The sequence below is a fragment of the Oncorhynchus kisutch genome, linkage group LG20, assembly GCF_002021735.2.
Source record: "Oncorhynchus kisutch isolate 150728-3 linkage group LG20, Okis_V2, whole genome shotgun sequence".
NCBI lineage: Eukaryota > Metazoa > Chordata > Actinopteri > Salmoniformes > Salmonidae > Oncorhynchus > Oncorhynchus kisutch.
The window spans coordinates 32,555,722-32,574,783 of NC_034193.2; the positions used below are offsets into that span (position 1 = coordinate 32,555,722).

The following is a 19,062-nucleotide window of genomic DNA, read 5'->3' on the forward strand; positions in this document are numbered from 1 at the left end:
CACACGGTTGATAAATGATGCCCCATGTGGTGGATGAGAAGACAGCTTTATAGTCTCTTGGTTGACAGAAACCAGTGTGTGTGTGTGTGTGTGTGTGTGTGTGTGTGTGTGTGTGTGTGTGTGTGTGTGTGTGTGTGTGTGTGTGTGTGTGTGCGCACCTCTGTTGGGAATTGGCACTGATCTCTTTGAACCTTTGGATCAGTGAAGCTGTTTTTCCCAGAAGTGGGGGTAGACACAAAATCCACTGTTTGTCGTCACACCAGAGTTAATGAATGATGGAGGCATCAATGTATTTTGAAGAGAGGGGGGTGGTATTGCTAAAACAACCATGGTCATTCTTCGATTTTGGGGGATTTTGTGTCCCTCGCCTTTGCAACCATGAAAAAAACTTTAAATGGTAAATAGTTATGCATCATACATGTTTTTGTTTATATTGAACTGTTGATTTATGAACATTTGAATATCTTGGCCATGTTCTGTTATAATCTCCACCCGGCACAGCCAGAAGAGGACTGGCCACCCTTCATAGCCAGGATCCTCTCTAGGTTTTTTCCTAGGTTTTGGCCTTTCTAGGGAGTTTTTCCAAGCCACCGTGCTTCTACACCTGCATTGCTTGCTCTTTGGGGTTTTAGGCTGGGTTTCTGTACAGCACCTTGAGATATCAACTGATGTAAAAAGGGCTATATAAATACATTTAATTTGATTAATTAATAAACATAATGTAAGTCACTTATACTGCAAAACTTTATTTCTATGCAATGTTGAAAGTTCTTTGGATGATCAAACTGGCATGTCCCAGTAGTGATGAATAGAGTTGTAGTGATTTTTGGGGGGGATTTAGAGACATCTATCTATTCTTTTGAATAGTAGAAAGAAAGTATTTAATATATTGCGTGGATCAATAAAATATGGCTATTAAAATACTTTTACCTAATATTTCTTTCTAAGTTTTATGTAATTGGTTTTACCGCCTTGAAAATAACCTATTACAAAGGTTGTAAGGACCCTGAGAATACCCCCCAGGGCAAACAGTTATTGGGGAGGGGTCTTTATTGAATATGTTTTTAGAGTAATCACACCCTTTTAGTATGTCACAAATTTTGGGATTGCGTTAATAATTTGGTAAATCTAAATCCATGTGTCATTGTCATTGAAAGGAAAGTTAAATGTAACTAAATGTAATTGAAAATGTATCTCTGTATCTAAGTAATGATCTATCATGAGAGAGCAATAAACAATATCTAGTAATGAGGTATACTCCAAAAAAGGTTCAAATCTCCCCGTTCTGGTAAAATAGCTATAAATTGCTGAGGTGTAGTCTCTTTTGAGGACACAAGCTCAATTAAACAGTACAAATATTATAAAAATATGAAATATTTTATAGGATTTATTTCCTATTCAACAAAACTGTATGAATAAGGCTTGAAATGACTTATATGCTTTCTAAATATAGTTTATTGAAATTATAACATGAGTAATTATAACATTTCACCTTCCTTATATCTGTAAAATACATATTTGTATGCTTACTGTTAGAAAAACTGCATATTTTCAAAAGGTCTCTTTTGATCAAAACTTCTGCCCCCATCACTGTGAACATCTAAAAGCTTGGCTTCCTGAACTCGTTAGGAACTTGCCTTTCATCTCATTTGAGTATTGTCCGTCTATGAAAAGCAGAAAGTGTTTTTTGTTTCAAATCTATTAATTATTTGAGATGAATGTCTATAAATTGATCTCTGAAAGTGCTACAGTGATTAAACCACTCTCTCCTGCTGTCAGTGGCTGTGAAGTAAGGTTCAGCCAGGAGTTGATGGACAGTTGGAAAACAAATTAAATGGTAGGAGGGACATCCCAGCTTCACGTGGTTTCAGATTTCACAGCCTATGTGGGAACCAGATTTATCGCTCAATGCAATTTCAATCTACGTGTCCACAGATTGATTTATTGGCAAAAATGACGGTCATCTCTCTCCCTTTCCCTCTCATACACCTAGATGTTTTTCGCAAACTTTCAATAGGCTATTCTTTATATCTGAAAGGTATTGCCGGCGACAAAGCCTGTACTTTTACTTCCTGCGACCAACCTAGTCATGATCGCGGTAATGTATTTAAAAGTCCTGCCAACCCCTCAGTATAAACGTCACCTTACATCTTACTGTCTTTGGCACGCATTAAATAATGACCAAACTTGTCCTCCTCATTATGAAAAAGTATAAACACAAAAACATCAGTCTGACATCGCAGCAGCCTAGTACAAATAGCAACGTTACTTGCTCTATTTTCTTGCAGCAAAGAACCTTAGAGTCGCAAGCTAAATATAGGATATTGAGGTTTTACCAGCAAAAAGATGATTCTGAGATAAATGGCTTTAAAGTTCTAAATGGTGTCATTAATTTTTATCTTGTATTATTTTGAACTTAACAACATGAATTTGGGTATTTAGAGTACTATATAGGTAGAGAACATAGAACAAGGCTATGTGAATAACTAAATTTGGACAAAAAATGCAGATAGCTTTCACTATGTCAGTCTAGCAAGCCAGGCATCTAAAAGCAACTTTCTCTAGACTCTAGACAATGTTTCGGTTTATTGTTAGCTATCTATGTTAGCTTGTTAGCTATCTAGCTAGCTAACCAGCTAATATAATTATCAGAAAATATGTGACAAAGTTTGAATTTAACTGTAGCCAACTTCTTATTCACCATAACAGGAACATTACAAGGTAATTATTTACAAAGAATTTACAAGTATGGCGAGCTGCTAACTTACTGTTGTGAATGTTAAGAAATGAAAGCAGTCCATTTCTGTTTGTTTTAGGGCTTGCTCTCATGTCAGGTTACCAAGACAACGATTGCAACAAGAGGGTCAAAGTTGAATTACTCTTGCTCAGTTGCAGAAAGCAATGGCGTTATAAAAGGTGAATGCTGACAAGAATGTGGTAAAAATGTGACTGCTTGAAAGGGGATCATATAAACAATTCCCAATAAATGTTTCAAGTAACATATGTGAGTTAGGTATCATTCTCTCTCTCACACACACACACACACACACACACTCTGTCTCCTTTTCCTACTCCATATGTTTGTAGTTTTACTGTAGTCAGTGGAAGAGAGAACAAACCCCTGCCAGGAGTTATTGTCAATCTAAACCCCCACATTTGGCAAGAGAGGAATAATGAAGAGAAGAGGGGGGGGGGGGGGTACTGACATAGTAAAACCAGACAGCCTCTTATGTACACTTAATGCCAGTGAAGCAACTAGCACGTACTTGACAAGGGACCAAAGGAAAGAGGCAGTTGAGAGAGTAAGGGAACAAGACAAAGAGAGAGGGGGCTGTCCTTATTTGCTCTTCAGTGTGGGGGTGTAGGGCGCTCGTGGGAGGAGGCAGAAGAGAGAGAGAGAGAGAATGAGAGAGAGAGAGAGCGTGAGAGAGAGAGAGACAAAGTTATAGGAACAGAAAGAATAAGTGAGAGACAGGCTCTACGGCAGTCAGACGAAGAGAGGGGTTGGCAGTCAAGGGAAGCTCAACTCATCTCCAATTCCCTGCTACAGTGAGTGACCATGTGGCTGGGGTGGAATATTGTCTGGCTCGGGGCCCTTCTCATTGGCCTAAATGGGACCGTAGCCTGGGCATCTGACATCCAGCACCACCGCTATGAGGAGTTAGTGCGGGCCCTGTTCGCAGTGCAGAGCGAGTGCCCATACATCACACGGATCTACAGCATTGGGCGCAGTGTGGAGGGACGCCACCTCTATGTACTGGAGTTCAGTGATACCCCAGGCATCCACGAAGCAAGTGAGTGGTCCATTCTTAACTTTACGGCTTTAGAGAGGGCTTGTGATGTTTGGTTAACTTATGGCTTCTCACCTCCTTCAAGGTATGCTACATGATGAGATGATGGATAAGAGCGAGATCATTTTTTATTTGTCATTTGGCAGCCAAGCACCGATCATTGTAGCTTCAGCATAAAATGAAGACCTTCGATATTTATTGGAAAGGAGCTTCATGCTCCTCTCATGCACGTTCACCACCCTGTGAAGTTCATCATAAATGATTGAGTCTGTAGCCTAATAAACTGTATGCTTTTCCAATTAGTAGTGGGAGGACCACACAACATAGCATAGCGTGACTGAAAGCTTGATGGTTATTCTATCAACAAATGCACAACCTAGCGTTTCCACTGACATTTGCAATATGATCTGTTTCACAGACTAAAAAAAGATCCACCCTCCAAGTATATATTTTTTTGTCGACATTTGGAAAGTTTATCGACAATTCTTCTGTTTCATGGCCTGACATTAGTTTTTTTTATCCAACAGGTACTTTACTCACATACAATGGTTGGATGGAAACATTGTTTGATTGGTTTTAATTTAAGAGTTCTTCTGATATACCCACTTGGTAACGCTTTACCTTAAGTGTACATTAATTAATATGTAACTAAATAGTAATACATGTATTTATAACATAGTAGTTACATGTAATTACTATCTAAATACTATGTAATTACAGTGTAATAAGGGTTAAGCGGTATAGGTTATTAGTGGAACAAGGACATGCAATTACAAATCAGCTTGTCGGAGGTTATTCCACATTTGTAATTACTCATGATATATTTACATGTCTTATTCCAAATGTAACTAACATGTTTTGTAATGACACTTTTGCAGTCTCCTGTATAGCACCATGTTAACAATGCATCCTATTATTTAACCTTGTTACATGTAACTACATAAGTCACCACCACCAAAATAAGCTAGGCTAGGACTAACAACGCACACCCTATCATTAACTACAGCTTCAGTTATCTTATTTCCATATTATTTGGCTTAAAGGATGTACTGAATTAAATGTAAGAGCAATGTATTAACAATGGATATGCATGCAACTATAATGTACCTACCCAGAAGCAAGCAACTTAATGTAAAGTGAAACACATAATGGTATAACCTTTGTAAATACTATGTACCTGCCTTTGAAAAGGGATTTGGGGTTTATTTCTCTGTCTTAAAAGGTGTAATGTAAGTGAAATGTTGTTCAAAATAATATAATGTGCTGTATAATGTTAATGTAGGTACTCATGAGCAAGCAGCTTCAAGTAAAGTGAAATAAACCTTTTTATTACAATCCCTGGGAAAATACACGTCAATGTAGGAGGAACATTGTTTCAGCACCTGTGTAATTACAATGTACTTTCCATGCAATTACATATTTCACAGGATATATCAAAATGTCAGTTAATACAATGTTGTTATAAAGAAAAGTATCATAACTACAATGTTTCTACACAGGAAGAAGCAACTTAATGTAAATTACTTACTCATGTAATTACAGTACTATGCAGTTACTATGTTACAACGATGGCAGACACTCAATATGGCAGGTAGCCTAGTGCTTAGAGCGTTGGACTAGTAACCGAAAGGTTGCAAGCTCAAATCCCCGAGCTGACAAGGTAAAATTCTGTCATTCTGCACCTGAACAAGGCAGTTAACCTACTGTTCCTAGGCAGTCATTGAAAATACGAATTTGTTCTTATCTGACTTGCCTAGTTGTAAAATAAAAAAATACAGTACTTGAGGTTGTGATCAATGGAATCTATCTCAACCTAGGAAGCATGTTGTTACAGCAACTTTAAGTGTAATTACTATGTACTTTCACTGTTATTAAATATATTGCAGTATATATCAACATTTCAGTAATTATTAGTTATAATGAAAAGTATTGTAATTACAATGTTTCTTAACAGGAACAAGCAATTTAATGTAAATTGAAACGTACTGTGAATTACTCATACAATTACTATGTAGTTACTATGTTACAACGTTGGCAGACACCCTGTACTAGTAGTTGTGATCAATGGGAAACATTTTGTTACAGCACCTTTAAGAGTAATTACTATGTACTTTCAATATGATTAAATGTTTTGCAGGTTTATCAAAATGTGTCATTACAATGTCATTTTAAAGAATAGTATCATAACTACAATGTTTCTACACAGGAACAAGCAACTTAATGTAAAGTGAAAAACGTTTTGATTTAATCATGTAATTAATATGTAGTTACTATGTTATAACGTGTTTCTGATTGTAGTGGGTGCAGTTTCGTAATACACTTTCTTGAGGGTTGGTGCATAGCCTGTTGATCAGACAGTGATATGTTAGGAAGCAATGGAATCCATAGTCTCACGTTTCATGTGATATCAAAAACATTTTTACGTGCAGTGACCCAAAAAACACTGATAGCAACAAAACATGCTTATAACCCTGTCAAAAGAATGAAACACACTAATTTGAAAGATAACATTGACCCTACTTATGTGACAAACAATGTCTGATCTTACAGCTTGGAATGGTTTTGACAAAATATTTCCTCTAGGTGCATGCCAATATACTAATCCAATGTCTTTGAAGTGTTGAGAGAGTACTCCTTTCTTATTTTCTTTACCCAACGAGTACATCCACTCAATAAAATGGAGATGATTCTTTAAATTATAAACCCTTAGCCTCCAGACCTGCCCCTTTATTGTCTGCAACACCCTTTCAGTGTGTTGTGTGTGACATCCTGTGTGAGGATCCACAAAGTTGTTTGTGTGGTTGACTGTCTGGTGATTGTAACCCAGCCTATTCAGAGACCTGACATACGCTCTCCAGCAGTCACTCAGAATGTTGGATCCTCTTCGCACATGTCGTCTGATGATAGGGATTAAGTTTGCCTGTGAGCGGTATTCCGCCATTTTAAGAACTGGGCGCGGTCTGTTGTTTTTTTACCTCCATCATCCCAAACACCCAACCCTGTCTTCTCCATGTTAACACCATCCTTCCAGGATTGTACTTAAAATAGGAACAAATGCATATCGTTGTTTTATGACAGTGGTTAGTCACGCCTTGAAATAGCGAGGTAAATCCATGGAAACTAGCATAATGTCACTTATGACACAAGCTAAGATCTGATGGTGAAGCCGTATAATGTTGAAAGACCCAAAACATAATCCTAGGAAACATCACTGATGATGTGTCCAAGAGCACTGAAATATGTATTTATCAAATAATTCAGTATATAAAAAATGGGCAAGCCCTCTATTCTTTTTTTCTCCATATCAGTATATCTGCTGAGGAGTACTTTAAAATGGCAACTGATTACCATAAAATAAATATATCAACAAATTATCTCTCAGTTCCCAATCCCAGATAATGAATGTTACTAGATAACTTGACCCAATTTGGAAACCCTTCCTCCTCTTGAACCTCCTCAGGGCTTTGTTGCAGACCTTCAATAATGAGAGGTAAGACAAATGTTAGTGATATAAGACTTGAGTGTCCCAGGGAGCATGACCCTCAACTTCTATAGAAGGGACACCAAAATCAAATTTCACTTAATCGTCCAAAAAGTATTGAGCTTACACTGTTCCTGTCTCATTTGGCAATCCACTTTAATGGAAGTCTTAACAAAATGACTGAGTTTGAGTGTGTCTGTTATTGCCGTTTGCACTTCAGCCTATATTCAGTCTGCAAAACAGGCTTTTTAAAATTCTAACAAATTGAGTAATCAAAGTAACAATTGACAGATGGATTATCAAAATAGGTGTTAGTTGCAGCTCTAAAAACAGTACTCAAAACACAATTGTACTCAAAACACAATGGTACTCAAAACATAACAGCTTTTACTTTACTTGACTGAATAGTGTAGGCTCACAAGAATAACAAATTAGAGCAGCAGCAGTGGTGCAAGCCTCCCCAGTCGTGCCATGCTGCCCTTGCCGGCCTGCAACCATGACAAGTAACCTAAATTCCTGTGGGAATTGGTTGGGATGGTTGGAATGCAAGCTAATTGTGTAAAATCTTGAACTGCCCCTTTAAGCTGTCCAGTAAATAACACATGAAATATACCAAAAGCCTGATGATTAAAAACACCCTTTTTACATACAGTTTTTAAGTGAGCAAACATTTTCTCAGAGTGAATATAGGTAAACTAAACTGGTGTTTTTTCCAAGGTTAACATTGCTTATAATTCTGTGTTGATCGACAAGGGTAACAATGATATTGCACCTCTCACCTTTCTCATGCGTTTCTTCATTCTTGTCAGGTTCTTTGAGCTCCGTGCAATGGCATCCTCTATCATATCAACTTGCCTCAAGTGTAGCCCTCAAGTATTGCCACAAAAAAATTACCAAATCAGATCAATAGCACATGACAGTAGAAACCCAAAACTTTTTTTCATAAATGAAACCCACGATTGGTCCAAGACTCAACTTGGAAACTTGACCTTAAACCACATTCTCTTCAGCATGTAGAGACCTACTCGCTATACTTTGTTCCACTTCTGTACAAGCCAATGCCATGGAACACTAACTAAAATGTAATGACTTAGCAGAGAGCCCCACACTCACCAGTACCTTGTGTATGGTTGTTATGCTTAATTTTATAGGGTGTTGAAAGAGCATAGACTTTCTATGGGTAACAGCTATTTACAAACAGCGCGGTAAAAATGATGTATTTTCTGACCTTGGCAGGTCTACCAGTAGCCCAGCTATTTTTTTATCATCAATGAAGCATGATGCCATCCCAGTGTAAAAACAAAGCACAAAAAGTGTTAGGGATTTTAGAAAGCCCTTTTGGATAATGCTGTGACTGTGAACCACTTTCCAAAAATATAATTATCCAAAACTCTTAGTTTGTCAAATTCATTAACCTACCGATAAAGAAATGTTACGCAGTTCGTAAGTGGAACGAGAGAATGGCTAAACATTGAATCCTTCTGGATGGAGCAGTAGGAGTCTGATGATGCCTCCTTGTTTCTACAAATCCTGCAAGGAAACATGCACATTTAACTCAGACACAGGTGCATGATAACACTAAGTGATAATTGAAATGGAACGTAATCTAAGTAATTCTATTACATTCCATTCTACTATGCTTATCAATTAACTTTTTCAGTAGCAGTAGGAATACATCCACATTGTTGGAAAAAGGAGAACAACAGCTTTCCAGACAGAGATGAAACATCTTGAGTGGTAGGCTGCAGGCCAAAGGTAGACCAGAAGGGTATGCGTGTCCTAAGGTCTTCACTGGCTCTACACTTCACTCGCTCTACACGGGCTTGCAGTCCTGAGTGTCAGAGGAGCGTGAGCCCTTGTAGAAAGACCGGAAATCAAAATTCTCAAGCAGCACAGACACAATTATTAAGTACACTGGCCACTGGAAAGCTTAGATTCTTCTCCATTTTTTAAAATGTTTCCCGGCTGGTGAAATGCCATATGAGTCAATTGTCAGCTCGGCGCCAGTGGTGTACACGCATAGAACCTATGAGACTAGCTAACTAGGCTACATACCAGCTCAAGATGAAAGTTAGATTCACTGCAATTACATATTTAAACATTTCTTACAGTACTCCTCATTTCAAGCTTTCTCAAAGTTATCTAGGCCAATAAATACTGGTTGTAACGTTAACTTACTATATGTATCCATTTTGCACGCATCATTTTCTGCTTGTGGCCACAGATAGGACACCTCACAGATTTCTTGAGAATGACTTTCTTCTGGAGGTATTTGACATCATTAATTTTTTTTGCTGATAATATCACTTAGCACACGAGCCATCAAAATCCTTGTGTCGGGTAAAAACAGTATTGAATTTGGGTGCGCACTTTAAAAAAGTTTAAATTTGTATCCAGCTGTTGAAATACACACGTGTAGGAATTTGTAGTAATGTTACTCAGCAAAAAAAAGACGTGGTTCACACTGGTTCACATGTTATTGAGCGACATCGAGGACAAAAGTGCAGTGACAGTCAATGTTGACCAAGGAGAACCAAGGTAAATAAGTAGTAAGATATGAATGTAGTTAAAATGTAGAATTGAATTTGTCTTGATAATCGTTGGATATCAAGTGACATCTCAGTGCAAATGAGGCACCTTTTGTGGGACAGTCTGCCGTTAGCAACATAGCTAGCTAGCTAATGTTAGCGAAGGACTAGGCGACACAACTGAAATGTAGCTGTTTTACACAAACAGTAGCTAGCTAGTTGTATTTATTTCAAAATACATTTTAAGACCAAGGCCTCCCGAGTAGCGCAGCGGTCTAAAGCACTGCATCGTAGTTTTGCGGCAACACCGCAGCCTGGGGTTTGATCCCAGGAGACCGGGAGTTCCATATGGCGGCGAACAATTGGCCCCGTGTCATCTGGGTTAGGGGTGGGTGGCATTACTTGGCTCATTGTGCTCTAGTGACTCCTTAAGCGAGCGGGTGTTAAGAAGCGCAGCTTGGCGGGTCATGTTTCGGAGGACACATGACCCGAACTTCACCTCTCCCGAGCACGACAGTCCATCATTACTATAAGACATGAAGGTCAGTCAATCTGGAACATTTCAAGAACTTTTAAAGTTTCTTCAAGTGCTGTCTCAAAAACCATCAACTGCTTTGATGAAACTGGCTCTCATGAGGACCACCACAGGAAAGGAAGACCCAGAGTTACCTTTGCTGCAGAGGATAAGTTCATTAGAGTTACCAGCCTCAGAAATTGAAGCCCAAATAAATGCTTCATTGAGTTCATGTAACAGACACATCTCAACATCAACTGTTCAGAGGAGACTGTGTGAATCAGGTCTTCATGGTCGAATTGCTGCAAAGAAACCACTACTAAAGGACACCAATATGAAGAAGAGACTTGCTTGGGCCAAGAAACATGAGCAATGGACATGAGACCGTGGAAATTTGTCTTTGGTCTGATGAGTCCAAATTTAGATTTTTGGTTCCAACCAGAGTGTCTTTGTGAGATGCGGAGTAGGTGGACGGATGATATCCGCATGTGTGGTTCCCACCATGAAGCATGGAGGACGAGGTGTGATGGTGTGGGGGTGCTTTGCTGGTGACACTGTGGTGATCGTTTTAGAATTCAAGGCACACTTAACCAGCATGGCTACCACAGCATACAGCAGTGATACGCCATCCCATCTGGTTTGCGCTTAGTGGGACTATCGTTTGTTTTTCAACAGGACAATGACCCAAAACACACCTCTAGGCTGTGTAAGGGCTATTTAAAAAACATAAACTGAACACTATGAATACAAAAACAATAAACGTGAACAAACCGAAACAGTACTGTGTGGCGAATAAACACAGACACGGAAAAAATCACCCACAAAACAACAGTGAAACCCAAGCTACCTAAGTATGATTCTCAATCAGAGACACCTGCCTCTGATTGAGAACCATACTGGGCCGAACACAGAAAACCAACCTAGAAACACAAAACATAGAGTGCCCACCCAACTCACGTCCTGACCAACTAAAACAAACAAATAACACAAAAACTAGGGTCAGAACGTGACATCAATAATGTATTTCAGAATGTATTTTGAAATACATTAAATACATATTCTGATGCATTTCAAATATATTGTCATATACATTCATAAATACATTCCGAAATATATGTGACCCGTTTCAAGACACTAAGCATATGTCACATGTCACTACTTCACAGGATAGGAATTTTAAAGTTTTTATTTTATTTGACCAAAATAATGTTTTTTGTAGAAATGCCTTCTGGAACGTATGAACATTCATGTGCCTTAATAACAACTTGTATGCCATCTGTAAATATTAATACAATCATTAAATAAGGAGCCTAGCTGGTATAGCCACGGAAAAATACAGAACCTTCCCGCTAGCCATGATTGGCTGAGATAATGGATTGGCTGGACATGCCGAGAAATGAGTTCAGATTGGTCTGATATGTAGCATGCTTCTGTCTATAACATGAGCTGCTAAGTATGCGTGGGTTATCCTGTCTAACGCAGCTTTTTTGAAAGATATCACAAAGAACTGAAAATGTTTTGCTACTGCTCTCAACATTGCTGCCCTGAAGTTAATAGCGCTATTGCCAAAGCTCAGTAGGAAAACATTGTACCTAACATTACACCTTTAGTGTTCTGTGCATGTGACAAATGCACATGATTCTATTTGATATTGTGTGTATATTTTCCACAGACGGTAATGGGAAGAACAACATGACCCGCACCAAAATTAGATTAGGATAAATTTTTTTCTACTACTTTCACCACTTTTAGTCTTCAAATATTTGGTTGTTTACTACACTTTGAATCATTAAAGAGATGGCTGGTGCTAAGGCTTAACCTCTTGAATCTAGGGGGCACTATTTTCATTTTTGGAAAAATAACATCCCCAGGGTAAACTGCAATTTTTTTCAGGACAAGATGCTAGAATATGCATATAATTGACAGCTTAGGATAGAAAACACTCTAAAGTTTCCAAAACTGTAAAAATATTGTCTGAGTCTAACAGAACTGATATTACAGGCGAAAGCCTGAGAAAAATCCAATCAGGAAGGGACTCTTATTTAGAAAGCTCTGCATTCCTATGCGTCCCTATTGAGAAGTGAATGAGATATCAACCAGATTCCTTTTCTATGGCTTCCCTAATGTGTCTAGTGTCACAATACATAGTTTCAGGCTTTTATTTTGAAAAATGAGGCTGAACGTCAACATTGCGTCAGTAGTCAGCTTAAGTCTCTCAGAGTGTTTAGTGTGTAAAGGACAAATGCGGCCATTGTTTCTCTCTATCCTACTAAGAAGCCATCAGTCCCGGTTTATATATTATAGAATAGATATTTGAAAAACAACTTGAGGGTTGATTTAAACAACGTTTTCCATGTTTCTGTCGATATTATGGAGCTAATTTGCAATATTTTTCGGCGTTGTAGTGACCTCAATTTCCAGTCAATTTCTCAGCCAAACATGAAGAACAAATGGAGCTATTTCGCCTACAAAAATAATATTTTTGGAAAAAAGGAACATTTGCTATCTAACTGGGAGTCTCGTGAGTGAAAACATCCGAAGCTCATCAAAGGTAAACGATTTAATTTGATTTATTTTCTGATTTTTGTGACCAGGTTGCCTGCTGCTAGCTAGTCATAATGCTATGCTAGGCTATCGATAAACTTACACAAATGCTTGTCTTGCTTTGGCTGTAAAGCATATTTTCAAAATCGGAGATGACAGGGTGATTAACAAAAGGCTAAGCTGTGTTTCAATATATTTCACTTGTGATTTCATGAATAGGAATATTTTCTAGTAATATTTATGTCCGTTGCGTTATGCTAATTAGTGTCCGTTGATGATTAGCTCCCGGGATGGGTAGTATCAAGAGGTTTAAGCGGGTGTGAACAATGTTGAGTGGGTGTAGACAAGGAAACGCTCTCCAGGAGGCTTACCAAAACATTCACAAGCCATCTTCTCAAAAGTGGGGTTACAAATGTATCAACTTCCAAAGCAGAATTACTTTCTCATTGTTCCTCAACTGCAGTGTATAATATACCATTTTCTAGCTCAGAGCCTCTACTTTTATCTAATGTAAAACACATCATTTCAAATGTTGCTACATAGGACCAAATCCAAGTCGTGGGTCACATATGTTGGAATGTATTTAAAAGTAGAAAATACAATTTAAAAAATCAGTATGGGATCGCTCTTTCAATTTGCATACATATTCAATCTTAGTATCTGCTTTTCACAATGCAATATTCACATAGCTTTGGATATTGTTTTCTTGTAATTTGAACTGTCACTGAACTGCTCAAAACTGGTAATTACACTCAGAAAAATATTTCCGAAACAGAAACATATAGGGTTCTTCAGTTTGTCCCCATAGGGAAAACCTTTTTGGGACTAGGTAGAACCGCTTGAAGGGTTCTTCATAGAACCCTCTGTAAATGGCTCTACCTGGGTCTTCCTTGAACCCTCTGCAAAGGGTTCTACCAGGAACCCTTTTATTCTCTAAAGCAAGGTTGTCAAACTCATTCTGTGGAGGGCCTAGTTGTCTGCAGTGTTCTAAAGGTTCTTCATAGAACCCTCTATGAAGGGTGTAAATCTTTATTTGTATACTTCCCAATGTGTCTTTTGAGTCAATTGTAGAGTAACTGTACCACCCATGAGTGTTCTTTTGTGACATTTGATTGCTTTCAGTCCTGTGGTCTTCACCAAATGAGTGCCTAAGTGAATATGTTATCATTAAAATGTAACACTTTATGACAATACATCACATATATCAAAATAACTTACTTTGACAGCCTAGTTTTACACTAATACAGTGGTCTGAAACTCATAGTTCGCAGGCCACATCAGGCATGTAAGTGACATTATGCTGGCTTGCAAATTGAAGTGTAATTCCTATTGGAATCCAGCCAGAGTGATGATATCCAACAATTGGAGCTAAGTCATCCGCAACCTGAATTCAGAATAACTGTCAAGGTAGGGAAGGTTGATAAATCAGACTACCTAAACCATCTCAGTAACGGCTGCAATAAGTACAACTACTAACAGATTGGATTAGTTTAGAAATATGTATGTTATTTATCTTTGTGTGGCATAAGATCAATCAATCAATGAATGCACATGCAAAACCCCAGATATTGAAACATACAAGCAGATGTAGGGTGTTAAATTGGGACTATATTCTTTCATGATATGCACAGAAAATCATATCAATTTATATTTTCAAAAGGATGAGTCTGGTGTTAATATTTCATGACCTCAGCGGGCTTTTTGAGTTGCCTATGCGCAAGTCAATTGCAAAATAATACACTTGATTTATATTACATAGCATGCTAAATGTGTCTGATCAGATGTTAGCAAACGAATAGATGAGCTGCCACTTCCACTTATTTGCCCAGCCAGAGATCAAATAACCAAACATACAGACAGCGATTCAGTGAAACAAAATCACATTAATTGATTTTCAGAAAAGTCAAGGTATTTTGGTCAGGATACTACACGAGTGAAGAGCAAAACCTGTTTTACAAGGCTAGCGTAGGCTACATAGCTAGCTAAGATGCTAGGAAAATGTTCTTATAACACTGTTACATGAGCAAACTAGACTTAAGATTATCATTGTGAACATTCACCTCAATTTGTCTGATGTTTTACCAGCTTAATTGTAGCCAAATATCATATTGATTGATGTATCTTTCCCAATCTTAACAGTGCTGAAATTATTGTTGACCGCACATTAAATTATTTAAAATGTTTGGATGACTTTGGGAGTTTCAGTAAGCAACAATATGTATGATACATTCCTTCAATGGCATTAGACTACTTTATTCCAATATTTTCGTAATTCTGTGATATTCATTCCCACAGTAATTATTGATTGATCCATCCAGTTGTGGTTAAGAAAACATGCATGCATAGTGGTGGGCTTTGCGAGGTGATTGTCGTAGCGACATGCCTCAGAATGGTAACAGCCTAGTAATAGGTGCTGCCGAGCAACCATCATTATGAAGCATCAAATCTCATGAAAGCATTTCTTATACTGGATTTAGCTACGACAAGCGTTTTTTGAGGTTGGTGCAACAGGTGTAAATTCTGATCCCAAAGTCGGACTTAGCTTTGTCTGACCTAGCATTTAAGACCAACTTTTTAACGCACAAATGGTGAAACTAGCCCCAGATGTTTTCATTTGGTTGGTAGAGTAGAAGAGGATTTTGACATTTTTAAAAGATGACAAGAAGCAGAGAAAGACATGTCCCAATGTCGAAGCAACTACTTCAACCACTGACAAATGCCTTCTAAGCCCCAAATTGCTCTAAAAAAGTTATGTCCCAATTTCCCAACCCCAGGTCGGACCATATGTCTGGCCCATCTACTGAGATGCACGCACGGCATAGTCTGACAGCGGTTAGATGCATGCTGTTGAGAAAAATAATAAAACACATTGCAAATTGCATATGCTCAATTTGAGACTATTCCTGCGTTTCAACATTCATTCAAAATATTATAAAAAATCTACAATATGATTCTAGGAGAATACAACTTAAGCAAAGCTGTATTAAACCTTGTTAGTCCAAATCCAACATTGTGTATTTAGGGTTCAAGCAGTGAAACTGGTGAAACCCTATTGTATTTTTTCCTCAGTCATTATTAGGGGTTCAGCAGTGAAGCTGGTGAAACTCAATTGTAATTATTCTGGTTCATTAGGGGTCCATTCCCCACTGTCCTCAGATAATCACATGGGGTGCTTTTGCCTTAAAGCCTTTTTGAAATCTGACAAAGCGGCTGGATTAATAAGAAGTTAACCTCTCTAGGGTATGGGGCAGCATTCGGAATTTTGGATGAAAAGCATGCCCAAATTAAACGGCTTGCTACTCAGGTCCAGAAGATATGATATGCATATAACTGGTAGATTTGGGTAGAAAACACTCTAAAGTTTCCAAAACTGTTAAAATAGTGTCTGTGAGTATAACAGAACTGATTTAACAGGCGAAAACCTGAGAAAAATCCATTCAGGAAGTTTTTTTTGTGTTGATTTTGTAGTTTTCTATTCAATGCCATTACAGTATCCATTGACTTAGAACTTCATTTGCAGTTCCTATGCCTTCCACTAGATGTCAACAGTCTTTAGAAATCGTTTCAGGCTTGTATTCTTATAAATGAGGGAGTAAGACCAGTCTGAACGAGTGGACCGTAACATGACGCAGAGTTTTTTCAGGCGCATGTGCATTTCTTTTTTATCATTTATATTGACGGCGTTGTTGTCCGGTTGAAATATTATAGCTAATTTAGGCAAAAAAATAACCTGAGGCTTGAATATAAACATCGTTTGAGAGGTTTCTATGAACTTTACGAATACAATTTGGATTTTTTTGTCTGATTGTTTTGAGTTTGAGCCTGTGGATTACTGAAGGAAATGCGCTAACAAAACGTAGGTTTTTTGATATAAAGAGACTTCATCGAACAAAAGGAACATTTATTGAGTAAATTAATGTCTTCTGATTTCCACCATATGAAGATCATCAAAGGTAAGGGATTAATTTGATCTCTACTTCTGTAATAATTTGTCAACTGGGCTATGTTCTGGGCTAGGTATGTTCTGGGCTAGGTATGCTTTCGCCGAAAAGCATTTTATAAATATGATACTGTGGTTGGTTTAACAAGAAGTTCATCTTTAAACCGATGTAAAATATGTGTTGTTTTCTGAATTTTTATAATGAGCATTTCTGTAATTGAATTTGGCGCTCTGCAACCTCACTGGATCAAATCAAATCAAATGTATTTATATAGCCCTTCGTACATCAGCTGATATCTCAAAGTGCTGTACAGAAACCCAGCCTAAAACCCCAAACGGCAAGCAATGCAGGTGTAGAAGCACAGTGGCTAGGAAAAACTCCCTAGAAAGGCCAAAACCTAGGAAGAAACCTAGAGAGGAACCAGGCTATGTCGGGTGGCCAGTCCTCTTCTGGCTGTGCCGGGTGGAGATTATAACAGAACATGGCCAAGATGTTCAAATGTTCATAAATGACCAGCATGGTCGAATAATAATAAGGCAGAACAGTTGAAACTGGAACAGCAGCACGGCCAGGTGGAATGGGGACAGCAAGGAGTCATCATGTCAGGTAGTCCTGGGAGATGGTCCTAGGGCTCAGGTCCTCCGAGAGAGAGAAAGAAAGAGGATAGAAGGATAGAATTAGAGAACGCACACTTAGATTCACACAGGACACGAATAGGACAGGAGAAGTACTCCAGATATAACAAACTGACCCTAGCCCCCCGACACATAAACTACTTCAGCATAAATACTGGAGGCTGAGACAGGAGGGGTCAGGAGACACTGTGGCCCCATCCGAGGACACCCCCAACTGGATGTTGGCCAGATGGGACACTAGCGTCCCACATACCCTAGAGAGGTTAAGCTTTTAAATTATGTATGACGCTTGTATTTTCATGAACGTTTAATATTACGATTTTTGTCATTTGAATTTCGTGCTCTGCAATTTCACCGGATGTTGTCGAGGCCGGGAGCTAGCATTACGCCTATCCCAAAGAGGCTCTGGCTAGACAATGAGAGATTGTTGTTGTTATGTTGTACCTGAACCACATTTTATGACTTGCAAAACAAGATCTTTAAATGCATGATACATTAGGTTGATATCTTAAACATTATTGCTGCTGTGACCCAATGAAGCTTGGGCATGACAATTCAAGTCATTCTTGGAGGAAATGGAGCCCCCTGCTGACCATGCCTCTCAATATTCTACATTTTTTCCTGAAGTGTATAAAATGCGACCCGTTTCAGGAAACTAGGCATATGTCATGGGTCACTACTTCACAGGAGAGCTATTTGAAAGTAAACTTTTTTTAAAATCAAAATGTTGTTTTTTTGGCAGAAATGCCTTCTCGAACATGTGAACTTCCATGTGCCTTAATAACAAACTTGCATGCAATCTGTATATACGAATACAATTGTTAAATTACGAGCCTAGTTAGTTTAGCCAAAGAAAAAGTGAGCAACCTTCACGCTAGCCATGATTGGCAGAGATAATGAGTGGGCTGGACATACCGAGAAATAAGTTTGGATTGGTGTGCCATTTAGCACGCTTCTGTGTATTTGAGCTGGTCAGTATGTCCAGGTAATCCTGTCTAACACAGCTTTTTTTATTTTTATGTATTGGGTATTAAAACTGCAAAAGTGTTGCTCTCCACTTTCTGGAGGACTGAGTTTTAAATTCAGTGGAATTCGAGTATGATAGCTAAAGTGATGGAGAAAATACCTGTCTCCGGATTACATCTTCAAACTAAGGGCAACCATGGCATCCGATAGAAGACGCGTCCAACCATGAATGATGCATATGGGTAAGGTAGTCTAGCTAGCTATATTTTCAGATATTACATGTTTCTAATTTTGACAGAAAGAGCCATTTGCTTGGCTAGCTAACTTTGAACTTGGTTGGTTAGCTACCTGCAGAGTCATGCAGGGTGGTAACGTCATGAGTAGTGATTATGGTTCATTGTTTACCTAGCTAGCTAGCTAACATTAGCTGGCTGGCTCACTAGCTAACGTTACATGTATGACCTTATTCGTATCTCAGAGCCATTTGCTTAGCTAGCTATAGCCTAATGTTAGCTAGCTAACACTGAACCTTGTTGGTTAGCTACCTGTAGATTCATGCAGGGTAGTAACGTCATGAGTTGTGATTATGGTTAATTGTTTACCTAGCTAGCTAGCTAATGTTACGTGTATGGCCTTATTATTCATATCTCAGAGCCATTTGC

At 38.4% G+C, this 19,062-nt stretch overlaps 1 protein-coding gene across 2 annotated transcripts in view; it reads left to right on the plus strand.

Annotated features, from left to right (window-relative positions):
• The first annotated feature begins 3,233 nt into the window (after nt 1-3,233).
• cpn1 (carboxypeptidase N, polypeptide 1) overlaps nt 3,234-19,062 on the plus strand; it is a 150,797-nt gene continuing 134,968 nt past the window's right edge. The window contains exon 1 of one of the 2 annotated variants that reach the window (XM_031798903.1): nt 3,234-3,794. In XM_031798903.1, the coding sequence (XP_031654763.1) occupies nt 3,560-3,794 (235 nt within the window). In that variant the 5' untranslated portion in view covers nt 3,234-3,559. The remainder of the gene's footprint in view (nt 3,795-19,062) is intronic. The other variant, XM_031798902.1, reaches the window with a different exon arrangement.